General features: G+C 44.1%; 1 protein-coding gene across 2 annotated transcripts in view; it reads right to left on the minus strand.

The window, feature by feature from the left end:
• The window catches only part of Spag6 (sperm associated antigen 6), a 65635-nt gene extending 63841 nt beyond the window's left edge, over nucleotides 1-1794 (minus strand). Inside the window, exons 1-2 of one of the 2 annotated variants that reach the window (XM_046422990.2) lie at nucleotides 1632-1794; nucleotides 1434-1529 (exon numbers count right to left, since the gene is read on the minus strand). In XM_046422990.2, the coding sequence (XP_046278946.1) occupies nucleotides 1434-1529; nucleotides 1632-1656 (121 nt within the window). In that variant the 5' untranslated portion in view covers nucleotides 1657-1794. The remainder of the gene's footprint in view (nucleotides 1-1433; nucleotides 1530-1631) is intronic. The other variant, XM_046422988.2, reaches the window with a different exon arrangement.
• Nucleotides 1795-14501: the final 12707 nt, after the last annotated feature.

Below are 14501 nucleotides of genomic sequence, written 5' to 3' on the forward strand. Positions count from 1 at the left end.
TGAGTGTGGTTATAAATGGACAACACAAGGAATCCTTGTAATGATGAAAAGTATTCTATATCTTGACTATGGTGGTGGTTCACACACATGGAATAAAATTGTATAGAATGAAACACACACACAAATACTTAAATACAACTGGGGAAACTTGAATAACTTCAATGAATTTTTTTGAGTGTCAACATCCTGGTTGTGATATATATATTGCTACAGTTTTGTAAAGTATTTACATTGGGGGAAATTAAAACAAGAGTACCAGGGAATCTAATCGGTCTGTATAATTCCATACAACTGCATGTGAATCTATAATTATCTCAAACTAAAATGTTTTTTAAAGGTTAAAAATACACTTTCTCTATTCTAAATACACCTTCCCCCAAAAGACCCAAGGAATAAATATCAAAATCCCAGTGACAAAAGAAATTACCACATAGATGTAATAGTAATTTCCCTCAAAAAAACCCCAGAGTAAACATTATATTCTTGCTTTGCCAATATGTTCTCAATTTATTTTTAATGATGTGTTAATTTAAATTAAAGAGTCACATCCTATAAATTCAAGATTTCTGATGACATAGAAATGATAAATTGTTACTTAAAAGTTCAATTGGTGGTGAAATCTTTAATCCAAAACGACGTAAAGACAGAGGAGAGCCACCTTTATCTCCTCCAACCGCGTCTGTTGATAGATAAGAAGCAAATCCTTCCCCACCCCTACCCCCACACCCCCACCCTTAACTTCTGACTGTGGGGGTGGAATGAGAGCACCGTAAGGATTCTCAAAGTCTGGTCTTCTCTAAGAAAAGATTCAAGCATATCATTTTTCTTTCACTAATGCAAGACAGAAATACTGCGTAAAACAGTTTGGAATTTCTTTACTGTGAGGAAATCAAAGGTGGTCAAGACAGGATGACATGAACTGCACCCAGATAAAACGGATCTATCTGATTAGGGTAGATTCTCATCTACGTAAAATAAGTTCCAGACATTTCGTAAGGTCTCCATGCAACCTAACAACTGGCCTGATTGCAATGAAAATGGAAATAAGAAAATCAGCCCCCCTCACACCATTTTAGCAGCTTCGCCCTCTCGAACTCATCCTGCAAAGACCTGCTAAGGAGAATGAATTCTTCCACAGTCTTTGCAGTGGGTTGGAGGAAATTAGGAACGGGGTCCTCCCGTCCCCATCCCACCCCTCCCCTAAAACCCCAGCTGATAGGGGAGCGAGATGCCCAGAAGCTGGGGGAGAGGAGGGACCTAGACCCGGACGAGGCAAGGCCAGGGCACTGGGCTGTGAGAGGTGAGGCAGAGCCGAGGGCGCGCGGGGATTAGCGACCGCAGATCTGCCCTGGGAGAGGACGGGGGCGACGGGTACTGCCAGGCCGAGGGTCCAGCGCGAGGGGTGACCGGCGAAGGGCGAGAGTCGAGCTCACCCGCGTTTTGCAGAGTCTCGATGTTTTGGGGTCTGGTCGCCAGCTCCGCCACCATCTGCACGAACTGGGTCCGGGCTTTCTGGTACTGCTCGAACACTGGGGGAGAGAGACTCGGTGGAGCGGCCCGCGTCGCTAGTGCTCGCGCCGCCAGCCCGTCGGGGCGGCCCGCCCGTCCCGGCCCTACAGCCCCGACCCTACCTTGCAGCACCTGCCTTTGACTCATGGCGCCGCGGCTGCTGTCTGCCCGGGACCAGCTCCGCGGCGACGCGGCTCGTCAGCGCCCAGCCCGCGAGTCCGCGCAGTGGGCGACCGCGGCGAGGACTCGGCCTCCGACGGGATCCGTTTCTGTGTACCCGCGTCTCCCGGGTAACCGACCGGAACCGGAACGCGGCCGTCTCGCGGCAACGGCCAGTCCCAGGCGTGACGTCACGGCCGCGGTGTCGGGGAGGCCCGCGCTGGGCTGCAGCGCCTGGACGGCCAACCCCGGGGGAACCCCGCCTGCAGGGGTTCCCCGGTGAGTCAGCCTCGTCAGACCGCGGCGCGGGTCCTGCACCGTCGAGTGTCACTACCCGCCAGGGGTGCGAGTGGTACGGGCGACCGTGGGGAGGACAAACCCGCCCCAGACCGGCGGGGCGTCTTGAATGCGGCACTGGCCGGGGCAGGGCGCGGAGAGAACCCCCACGCACCGGGGGAGTTTGGTTTAAGTGCGGCGAAACACGTGAGCAGCGGTGGAGTTGTCTGAGCTTCGACGGTCAAGAGAAATCTCACGTGACAGTGTATAATCTGATAAATACATTGTTGTTAATGCAACCCTAAACTCAGTGTTTTCCTTTTTAACCCAGCTTTGACATACCTGGCATTTCTTATTTCAAGATTCCTGGAGAGTCACAAGGATGTCCACACGCTTAATTACACTATATTGAAAGCGTTTGATAAGCACACCTAGAGATTCAGTGGGAAAAGAAGAGATGGGAATAACATGATAAAAGTTCTGTCTTTGGTCGCTTACTCCTCATTAAACAATTTTTGCTGTTTCCTCATTTTCATGTAATTTTAAATATTTTGTCATTTAAATGTATGCTTCATTTTATTGCTGAGTGACATTTATAATAAAAGAAAGGGAGAGAGAATCTCTACCTGGAAAGTGAGACTTCCCTAGTTTACACAACTTAAACTTTTTTACCCAGTTTTTTTTAAAAAAAACAAAATTTAAGTACTATACTTAGTCTACCACTGGTTTCTAGATTGTCTTTGAAAACTATATACCAAATGTTTCAATGACAGGTGTCAACTTTAAATATTGCTCCATCAGAAACTACAATTTCACCAGGTGTCAAATGTTCAGATAGACAGAGACAGCTGCTGGGTAGTGCCAAGACAGGATATCCTTGATACCTCTTCTTCAATAGAAGGGAGCATGCAAATTTAGCTGGTTCTCACATTAGCAGTGAGTCCTCTATGATAATCTTTGAGATCTCACATTGATCTATGCTCCCTGGTGAAGACCTGACATTTTATGGGGCTCCCAAATTAGTTGTGGAATGGACCAGCAATCAGAGAAAGGGAAAGGGGTGTCTAGTGGAGTTCCTGATATCCCCCAGAGTAGTTGTATGTCTTTTCCTCTGCAGTTCAGAAGCAAGTGATACAATATCTTCACTCAGCTCTAAGCTATACATTTCACAATGATCTCTACGTGTTCTTAAAAGAATAAGTCCTTTAAAATAAACTCCAAGTAAAAGTTGTTGTGTGTTCTTTTTTAGAGATGTAGGGGGAACACCAAGTAAATAATTAAAATTGCTAAACCTTTGCAATTTTATTTTCAGTTCCTTGTTGCATTATGAAAATAAAAATCCCCTTAAAACTAAAATGTTCCATATTTAGTTTCAGTCTTTAAACAAATAATTGAGGCTCCTAAACTACTGCGCCTGCCATTTTTAGTAACAACTTCATATTTTCTACTTCAAAAGTATTTTTTAAAGCTCAATAATGAAAAAAAATTAACTTACTAACATAGTCTAAATTATGGGATACTACAAAGTCAAAAAAAACTTGAATTCAAATACATGCAAATTATTTTAAACTCTCTAGTCTGAGTATCTTCATTAACAATGCCCATGAGTTACATTGTATTATTTCTGACCAAACATAATATCAGGTGCCTACTTTGTATTTGAAATTGGATGTATTCAAGTTGGAGCTTTGCTCTTTATTCTATATTTTTTAAAGATTTAAAAGTAGAACTGTAAGAGAATAATGTATATGTAAATGAAATTGTTAGTGATTTAAGTATAAAATATGGCAAGCATTACTTTTACTGACCAAAAATTATATATTTTCTGACCCATTTTTCAACTTTCTAGCTTTAAAACAAAATGACATTGTGTTTTACAAAGTTAAATGAATGCTCCAAGATCACATGCACACCTTTAAACAAACAGCAATGAAAAAGAAATGAAAACTACTCAAAGAGATACTTCAGTTTTTTTTCTTAAGTGTGAAACCAAGATAACTGTTTAAAAAGTATCAACTGACTTTAGAGTTATACAATGTACTTGGTTTGTATTTGAGACTGGAATATTATCTGAATAACTTACAAAAGTGTTTCCAAGAAAAGTTTGTTTGAAATCCCTCAGCTCCTTTTGGAATAAATTGCTAATTATATAACTTCAAAAAAAATTTTCCACTTAATTCTTTCTTTCTGAAAATGAGACTGAAAAAACAAAGCAGTATAAAACCAATCTTAAGAAAAAATCATGTTCTGTTTTCTCTTTACAAATCTCCTTTAAGAATGCAGAGTTATCATGGGAATATATGTTATATGTACCTTTGCTTCTTTCAACATGCATGTATTTTCTCAACTCCTAGCTGAATTTTAAAAATTAAAGCTGTATATATGCTAATTAGATTTAATATCCACATTTTAAAAACTATTGAGGTGCATGGAGGGTGTGTGTGTGTGTGTGTGTGTGAGAGAGAGAGAGAGAGAGAGAGAGAGAGAGAGAGAGAGAGATTCTCTATCAAATGAAACACACTAAATATCAATGTGTGCCAAACATTTTGCTAATGAGAGAATGTGTCTGTTTTCCAAGGCATGAAGTCTAGTAAGACATAGACATTAATTCACTGTGCAAGCACATACTGCAGTCTGTATTCATTCAACAAGCATATACCTGTCACTGTTTCAAGAACTGTAGTTGCTCTATGTGTTTTAGGAGAAAATATGTGAGACTTGGAGTAAGTTGATTAAAAGGTGAAAGTATCTAAAATATCCTTTAAATAATAAAAGCCTTCTTATTTTTAATAAATAGTTGATCTTTAGATATGAAATCTTAAGAATCAAAATATTATGTTAGCATTTTAACAGGCAGCCAATTGGTAATTGCACGCAATTATTAAGTTATGAGAATAATCATGTTGCCAGTACTAAATCTAAAATTACTAAAATAACTCCATATTTACATACTTAAATTAAAAATAAAGGTATTACATACTCCATAGCTCAGATGACCCCAAATTTTATCTATAATGATGAAAACAAGCCTGACTATCTTAAATGTCGCAGGTGCCCCTCTCTGAAAAAATTACATCAGCTTTTTTACATTTGGGTCCAAGCAGACTATCCAGTAGTGCAGTCCAGTTTGTCAGTAGAGCAGAAGATATTTGGTCATGTACATCAGGGGGAGAAGATTAACATTTCTATGCATACTTTGTGTTTATGTCTTTATTTTTTCCTTTCAAACTTTTTAAATACAACTCCCTGCATTTTAAACTTTAGTTTGTATGTTTCTTTTCAGTGATAAGGCCAATAGAATGTTAAGATGACAGTGATTCAGGTAGCTAGCCTCAAAGTCCTTTTAAAGCCACCTTGAGTGGCTTCCTTTACAGTAATTCCGTGGATGCAGAGATTGAACTATCTTTTCCACCACATAGAAAGCGGTGATTAGGGGGAATCCCACACATGAATGATTTCACTTCCAAAAAGAAGGCACCATGTAGCACGAAGTGATTGATTCTAAAACTTGACGCTTTTGATGTAGAAGCCAAAACCAGCATAATATTTTATAAGGCAATAACATGCTCGCATAAAAAATTATTGCTGTCTAGTATGTGTGAAAGTGAATGTCTTCTTTTTAAAGATTTATGTAACTTTTCTTAATTAAAAATTGTACCAAAGCCAGCAACATCAAGTAGGAAAGTTTGAAAGCCACTCTCTTAACATACCGCCAGCATTACACTCCCTTAATATTTTGGCATTGTTGGGCTTTTCTTAGAGAATGTAGGCATTTTTCCCCTCCCGCCTTTTATTGTCATTATTATTTTATACAAAACAGAAGAGACAAAGATGGAAGGTGCCACATAGGAAAGATCCCTACGATGCATCAAGCCGCCGTCGGGGAGGACACAGCTCTCGCGTCCCTCAGTGCCCATCCTACCAGGACTAAGCCAGGGCTGACCCTGCCACCCCGACCCGAAACTGGGCGCCAGCAAGCCCGCCTCCCAGCCAGTGCGCGGGGTCCCCAGTTCTATCTCGGTGCCCCGAGAAGGCATCTGAGTCCCACTGGACTCAGGGCTGTCGGGCCCAGGGGAGGACTCCAGCTTCCTTGGCTTTTTCTTTCTCCAAAGTTTCTCCAACTCCCAACAGCAGCTTCGCGGTCTCCGCGAAGTTCCCACCAGGGGAGGGGGCTCCGGGAATCGCCTGGGGCTGCCCGCTGGCCCAGCCGGGCGTCGTGGGTCGAGACTGCGGAGGAGGCACGCGGAGTCCCGCCAGGACAGCCGGCCCGGGCCGGCGGGAGTCGCGGGAGGAAAGGGCGGGGGCGCCTGGCCCGAGGTCGCGAGTGCGGAAGAACCTCGCTAGGTCAGCCCCGGCGTCTCTCCGGCTGGGCCTCCCAGGGCGGACTCGGGCAGCTGCCTGGGTGCGGGCGGCCCACTCTCCCGCTCGCTCGCTCGCAGCTCCGTGGGCTGCCGGCCTGGGATCCGGAGGGAAGGCGCCGTGGGGCAATTGTGAGATAAAGGCCTCTGTCCTTTCGCTTTGGTTCCCCGGCCAGGCCTTCCACTCTAACCGCAAAGCTGTCCGCGGTTTGGGGCAAAGGTCCCGGCCGAGCCGCCCCTGACCAGGCTGATCCGCGGGCGGACCCCCCGGGACCCAGTGGACACCGGAACCGCGAGCACCGAGGCCGCAGCACTGACGCAGCCAAAATCCTCCCCGGGGCTGCTCGGATCCGCCTGCTTTGCGCAGTCTTCGCCCGGGACGTTCGGGAGAGAACCCTGAAAGGGAACCCCAGAAAGGGTGGGCGAGGGCTGCAGGGTCCCTTTGCCAGGAGTGGTGTGTGAGAACCTGCACTGTCCTTCAGCAGCCAGCTCCCTAAGACCCTGCGGCGCGGGCGGGATCCCAGAGGCAAGTAGAGAAGCCAATAGCTTATTTAGAAGAGGGGAAGGAAAAAAGCTGCATCTCACTGCGCATGTGCGAGCCTCAAAAAATTTTTTTCTCTCTCTCCCTCTCTAACTTTTGCCATCATTTAGTAAGAGCAAGTCTCAAGCCAAAATGTCTTATGCATTGATTACTCTGCGGAATAATTGAGTGTATTTTCCGACTTCTGGAAAGGACTGTAAAAGTAAGAGAAGGTTTTTGAAACCTCTGAAACTGAAATAGCGTCCTGTGTCTCCACTCTACAGGTCCGTTCTCCCTACAGACATTGAGCCTAGAGTGAGCTCCGCTAAAACTAACACTAAATTCGAGGGCACGGTAGCACTATAGCACTACATCTCATTTTTTTTTCAGAGGAAATGCTGGCACTGCAACTTGCACTCTCCTTTGGGGTATTGTGTTTTTTTAATATACCTGAATTATTTTAATTTATCTTCTACTCCAGTGTTACCCCATGTTTAATATTTGGAGTGAAGAATGAAGGTTATTATATGGACAATATAAAGATAAAACAATAATATGAAGAAAATACTAATACTTTTTCCATTAGTAAAAAAAGATTAAGGAAATTAAGTATAAAGAAATGCTTTTTGTTGTAGGAGTGTTTTTTTCCACCACCATCATGAAATAATATGCAATTGCTTGCCATGTTATTTGTAAGTCAAGAGCAAAGGTCTTGGCAATTTACAAATACAGTAGTACTGTACAAATAAATTCAGTCTGCTTATGGTTATGGTCATATCACAAAAGAAGCAACTTAATAAATTAATGGCAATACTAAATACATATAATGGATAAAATAAAAAATTGAGTTTTTGTATCCCAACTGGATAGAAAAATATTGAATTTTTAAATAAATTATGGCAAAAGTTTAAGAGGGATACCAAGTAACTGGTACCAATTATCTTTCTGGGAAAGGATATTTTCCCAACCCACTGCAGATCATGATAATATAATAGACTTGTGTTGCACTGGTCTCCCCATAAGAGAGGCTATATGCATTGTGTATTTTAAAAGTTCATGAAAATGCATTTCCCTAAGTTTGTATTAATGGTAAGCTCACTTTATTGTAAATAATTTCCTAAGATGTGTTCTCCAAAGTGATAGGCATTTAAAGAAGTGAATTATTTGAGCAGAATGATCATTTGACAAAAGTAAGTGGATTCCATTGAATCTGGTAGCCTTTAAGAAAATGATGGGAGAGTCTGAAGAAAACCCAAGTGAAAATATTTTAAGAAAATTGTCATGAAGCGTATTTAGAAAGAAACAGCTGGTAAACACATTTTCCCAAGCTTCCCCTGAGTTCTTCAGTTACACTAAAACAAACTGTAATGAATCATGTTCAAAGCAAAAGCACTCTCATGAGCTAATTACTGATAACACTAATTTGTCAACAGCTAAAAGCTTTCTAAACATCACTGTATCTTCCCACTACAATTGATTCATAAGCATGTTTGAGGAGTACTTGCTGAACTTAGGACTCTCGTCAAGAAGGCTGGAAAAGAGTCAAAAATTGAGTGGTGAAGAGTCTATAGAAATGTAACCAATTCCAATAAAAGTTCTCTGTACGGAAGTACATTATGGAAATGACGTGGTTGTCAGACCTAATTGCTTGTTTTTTGAGTCCTCATAGAAGAAATTCTACAGCCTAGGGGTGTAGCCTCAAAAGCAGCAGCATTCCTGGTTTCAGTTTAAATAAAACAATGAAATCCATCATTATTCAAGTCAATAGCGATAATTCACATGAATATGAATGCACTTTGATCTTATCCTTCAATTCATTGAAAGACACAGTGGTAATGAAAAAGGGAGATAATCTCTTTAACTTGGTCCAAAGCAAGTTGTTCAAGCTTTTCTTTCTTGAAAGACCGTAGAAAGGAACTTTTCACTAAAGCCTTGCTTTCTTATTTTTAAGGTGATGGTGGGGGTAGTTGGGCAAGCTACAGGTTGTTCTGTTGCTTCTAGGAATCAAGGAATGCTAACTTTCTATTTTGAAGTGAACTGTCTTATTTAATGAACTTGACGTTTTGTGAAGTTTAAAGGTGGATCCCTTTTATAACATATCTAAGAGTCATTTTAGGAGGTATTGTTAATTTGAGTTTACTATCATTTATGATTAAAACATGGTGACTTTTTAGTGTTTTAAAGCTTAAATAAGATATTTCAAGGTGCATTGTTTTGGTAGATTAGCAATTAGTAGATTGTTTTAGTAGGTTAGCAGTTTCCAATACTAGCCTCTTAAGCATTCCTTTTGAATCATAAAGACATTTAATACCATGTCTGTGCTATATGAAAGGCACTTTAAAAACTTACCTTATTAAATAGCCTTTAAACCAATTTTTGTAGACAGTTCCTGAGAAAGTTAGAAGTTCTTATGTATAATTTGTCATTCTCAGAATCCTGAAAATATCTGTCAGATATTTTAAAATAGTTTATCACATTTAAGATAAAATTATATTCAAATATGCAAGATGAGAATATCTGATTAATGCCACTAGCTTGAAAAACTAGCTTTTCATTGAGTTTATTAAGCATATGCAAGCACTGTGATAGTTATTACTAATTCACTTTTTCTAATAATTGTTGTTGAGGCTTCTGGAATCCTCCGACAAATATTTGTTGAGTTAAATAAAAGGACTACAGGTACTTACCCTCGATGAGCTTTAAACTTAGAAATTTCAGCACATCTGTGATTTATATGAAATTTTAATCCACGAAAAACCCTCAGTTGACTTAATGGCGATTTAAAACGAGGACAATTAGTAAGAGTGAAGAAATTTGGCAATGCACTTGTCTTAGTAGCTAAATAAAAGACATAGCTGAATACTATGCAGATTTTTCTTCAATAAAATCTGTTTAAAACACTAACAAGAGTTATACTCTTAAAAAGGGAGGGGGGAGTTAAAGCATTGCGCTAGAACTACAGAAAAGGCAGAAAGATCCCTAAGGGTTAATGTCAATCACTTCCTTTATGTATTAGACCACTCAGTCCCACTGCCAAGGCTGATGTGGTTCATCAAAATGAAATGGGGCGGGGTGGGGGAGTGCGCCATCCACTAATGAATAAGTAGAACCAAACATCTGAATGTAATGCTTGAGCCAACACTACTGATCACATTCTGGATTTCATACAAAGTATTCATGGTAGACAAAGAAGAGGGAAGATCAGCGGGTGCTTGTGCCTGTGACTCTCACCGTGAGGAAAGCCACGCTGACCAAGACACAATCATAAGCTCTTTGTGTCGGTGTTACTGGAAAGAGAGTAGGTATATCTTGACTTCTTTGGCACCATCCTTGTTTCTGATTTCAACAAAAGCTTTCTAACTGGTCATTGGAAAATAATTTCCGCTTAGGTCGGAAAAGAGGGTATGTGGGGCTGGGACGAAGCAAAGCGCCGGGATCTCAGGGTTCAGGTGCCGGTTCCGAAAGGCTCGCGCCGCGGTGTGCGCTCCCAGTAGCCCCTTTTGTCTGCGGTGGGGGCAGGGCCAAGCCAGGAGAGCCGGCTTCTGAGAAGAGCTGAAGGCACTGGAGGATGAGGAGCGGAGGTGGGGACAAGCAATGTCACCGAGTGTAACCCCCAAGGTTTCAAATGCTCGACCCCGAAGGCGTTTGAGGAAGCAGTGGTACCAGCCGCCACAGCAGCGGCCCTGGCTGCAAATCGCCGTCGTGTGGTTGCTACTGGCAACCGAGCCTCAGCCGAGCGCGCAGCCCGCAGCCCCTGGAACGAAGGTGGCAAGGGGAAGCCGCTGCGGCTCCGCGGCGACGTCGCCTCGGCCACCCACAGGGCTTTCGCTCCCTCCTAAGCCCTGCAGGTCTTTGGGGCTTTGACTTAGGCTGTGTGGCGCAATGGGCCAAAGGGCTCGGGGTTTGGGGGCGTCGCTGACTCGGAAGCGTCAAAACACTGGCGCCCAGCGTGAATGCAACATGGCAGCTCGGACTCGAAGACTGGGATCATTCGGTCGCTCTGGGAGGCAGGCCGGCGGATTCTGCAGAGCGCCCGCAGTCGGGTTTCCAGACCCAGAGTCAATCCTGCCGCGCCCTGGACAGAGTCCCGCAGAGCCAAGGGGGCCGCGCACTCCGGCTCGCGTTGCCTTCACCCCTTAGCCCTTTGTTCTCCACTCACTAGCCACGCACGCTTTGGGGGATTTAAATTGTAACCCTCGAAGATTTGGCGACCCAAGGTGGGGACTCCAGACTCTGGTACTTCATAGAAGTGACTGCCTTTCCTGGTCCCCAGGAGCTCTGGGCACAGCTGGGCGGAGCTGTGGTCCTAACCCCACACTTCCAGAGGCCCCGCCCCTGGTCAAATCGCTTATTTCCCACCCGGCCTCGGCTGTTCTTTCCCTTCTTCACTATCTAAAGGTGTGAGGCGGGAAGCCAGGACAGAGACACCATGGGGCCAAAAACAATGTCCCTCAAGACCCCAAAGGAGATGAGATTTCTCTGCCCTGGAAAAAGGAAAGAATCGCTCCAGTCTCGGAAAATAGGGTAAAAAACGCCCCTTAAGGGACACCCTGAGCTTCATCACGCTTTTTTTTTTTTTTTTTGGCCGTTGGGCATGGGTGTCGGCCGGTGGAGCCCCAGAAAATGTCCCCTGGCCCACCCGGGATCGAGAGAGCACAGCTGCTGCACTGCCCGAGGGATGAGCTGAGCCCCAGATCGTTCCACCGGGAGTTGGGGGGAAGGGCTTAGTACCCCCCAGAGGAGGCAAGCTGGAGGGAAATTTGCATTTGGTAAAACAGTGGTTAAAAAAAAAAAAGAGGATGCCACGTAGACTAGCCAGTTGTGACGTTCAGCACAAAGTGCTACTGAAATACCGAAATCCGCCACCAAATGGCGGCTCCTGCAGCCTGCTGCACTGATAAAGAGGACTCTCCAAGCTTCGCCCTTTTTAGGCTGCTTTCACTTCTCTGCGGTTCTCCAAACCCTTTCCCCAGGTCTCTTCTTCCTCTTCCAGTGGGACCCCCGGGTTAAAGAAATGCTAACGCCCCCGGAATCCAGCGAACGCGGGCTCTGCAGGAAGCCGCCTGGATCCGGGCAGCTTTTGGAGACGACGTCGCAGTCTCACACCCGCCTCCGCCTCTGTGCGCGGCCAGTAGAGAGAGGGCGATAACCTCCCAGATTCGCCCAGCCCGGGAACCCATTTAGGATCCTAAGGTACGATATTTTGACCAGATCTTGATATTCCTGACCGCACAGCCACTCCGCTCAACGCTGTCACCACCTCAAGGTTCCTACTCAGGGGATTAACAAACTCAGCAAGACGCTCTCCGCTTGTTCAATCCCGTCACCTCCCACAAAGTCACCTTGAAGAACCTTGGCAGTTTGTATTTGCTAATAATTTTGTATAAAATCCACCCAAGAAAATAAATAAACTACAATGACACCTCTTTGTTGAGGAGAAAGGGTTTGGGATTTGAAGCGGGAAAAGGAGGAAGACAAAGAGGCGATTCTAGTGCTTGGTTCTCATTGAAACGCTTCTGTGGACTCTGCCTTCGAGGCGTCTTGTTACTCCGGGTAGGGTCGGCTTCCTGCCCTCGCACAGCTTGGGGTCTGTGGGTTTACCTCCGCGCCTCGGCTGCCGAAGGCCCCCACAAAGTGCAAGCCTGCGAAAGGAAAGTGTCCACCTTGAGAGGTTGCAGGCTCCCAGGCTGTCGCCGCTGCTCACCACCGGATCCGATTTGGGTGGGCTGCGTGGTCTCCCGACCTCTCGGAGCCTTGTACGGCCTGACAATCTCGCTTTCAAATTTGGCGGGAGCCGCGTACGCCGAGTGGAGGGCGCGCGCGGCGAGCGGCGCACGCGCAAAATGGCCTCCTGGTTACCCGCGGCTGCGGATCGCGCGCTGAGGAAAACAGAGCGCCCGCTGCGCAGTTCGGAAGCGGATTGGAGTTGTAGCTCTTTGCACTCCTTGAAGAGCTACTAGTTAAAAAATAAGGAAAGGGAGAAGAGCCGTTTTCTCCTTGACTGCTCTTTTGGTAAAGGCCGCCCTGACCGGGAAGGCAGCGCTGCAAGCGAAGCGAGGTCATTTCTCCCAGGTGGGTGTCCTTTCCACAGAGCGCTAGAACCGAAGAAGCGTTTTTTTCCGCTTTTGGTGGAAAGCCATGGCTCTTCCTCACTCTGGACACCCTCGTCCTCGGCTTCAGCTTCCGCATCGCGCATTGTGCTCCCGATTTCCCCTTTGTTGGAATATCTTACACTTTCAGGGTCATTTGTCCTAAGTCGGGCTTGACAGACTCCTCTATCTCCAGTGACCTCTTAATTTACCTCTGTAGCGTTCTCATCCCTCCCATCCCAACTTGGGAGGAGTACCCAAGTCCGCAGACTTCCACCTAAGTGTGCCCTCAACTTGGGTTCTAGATAATGTAGGAGGACATAGAGTTGGAGATCTCCGAACTGATATGGCCCTTGGAATCACGTTCGCTGTGAAGTTTGGATCCTATGATGACCCAACAGTCAGAGCAAGAAGGAGTATTTCTACCGAAGTGTAAATTATTCTGAGGGAGCAACACTTGCTGTTTTTATAAGTTACTTCTGATAATCTCTGGAAGGATTTTTTTTTTTTTAAGGCAAGGATCAGAAGAATGAGAGTAACTTAATTAATTGAAAGTTTTTATTGAATACTTACTATTTATTTAGAGGGCTAAATGAGATTTCAGAATGAGTTTTACCCTTGAACTTCTTTAGGAAACTCACAAGGATCCTATAAGCAGACTTGCAGTGATAAATAACTTTTGATGTCGTCGACCTGATGAAGACAGTGTCGTTAGTTCTTCATGTGAGACCTCCAGAAATTGCACACTAAGAAAAAGAAACTAGTGCAAATAAAGGAAATCCGTTTCAAGAACCCAAAGATGAAAAAAAAAAAAAAAAACGTTAAAAAATTAACTGCGGAAACAGGAAACACTCGACTGTGTAAACATTTTCTGAGACTTTCATAATCAAAACTGGGTGATCTTGAAATTTGTAGAAAGACTTGACCTGCTCAAGATCTCCCCCAGGGCTATTTCCCAAGTCTGATTTATTGGGAGGCTGGAATACATAATACCTTGTGCCTTCAAATAGGTTCTGTAGAATCAACCTATTTGATTCTATGGTCCCAGTTCAATTCAAGCGTGTGTGTGTGTGCGTGTGTGTAGGAGCCAGACACTTTTTAGAGCAAGTTTAGAAATAATCACCTATACTAGTGTTCATTTTGAATGTGAAGAAACACTCAAGAAATGATATAGCTAATCCAAGACCTTGGTATTAGGGTTGGGTTCTATGCTCTGTACCACTTTAAATGTCTTAAAAGCATATACGATTTTTGAAAAGGATTTAATTAGTATACTGCACAGACCTAACATGATAAAAACTCTAGCCATTTTTTATGTAAACTGATCAAGAGCTTTTTGTTTGTAATAAAACTCAAGGAAGACTATATGGGGGAACATCCATAAGGTTCAAAAATACAATAGAGCCTCTGTTTCATGTAAGTACTAAACTAATTCAGAATTTCCGACTGTCATTTCTGGTGCAATGGGAAGAAAAAGATGAGAGGAATGAAGACATTTAACACTTCCTTCACCCCAGGATTTGAAAAGAGACCAGGTTCCAGGTGCAGATTGTTTCTAAAATCTCATCCCCTCCAAAGATTATCATAAGC

Source organism: Marmota monax, unplaced genomic scaffold (assembly GCF_021218885.2).
Source record: "Marmota monax isolate L192 unplaced genomic scaffold, Marmota_monax_Labrador192_F-V1.1 WCK01_AAM20220418_F8-fsc00098, whole genome shotgun sequence".
Lineage (NCBI taxonomy): Eukaryota > Metazoa > Chordata > Mammalia > Rodentia > Sciuridae > Marmota > Marmota monax.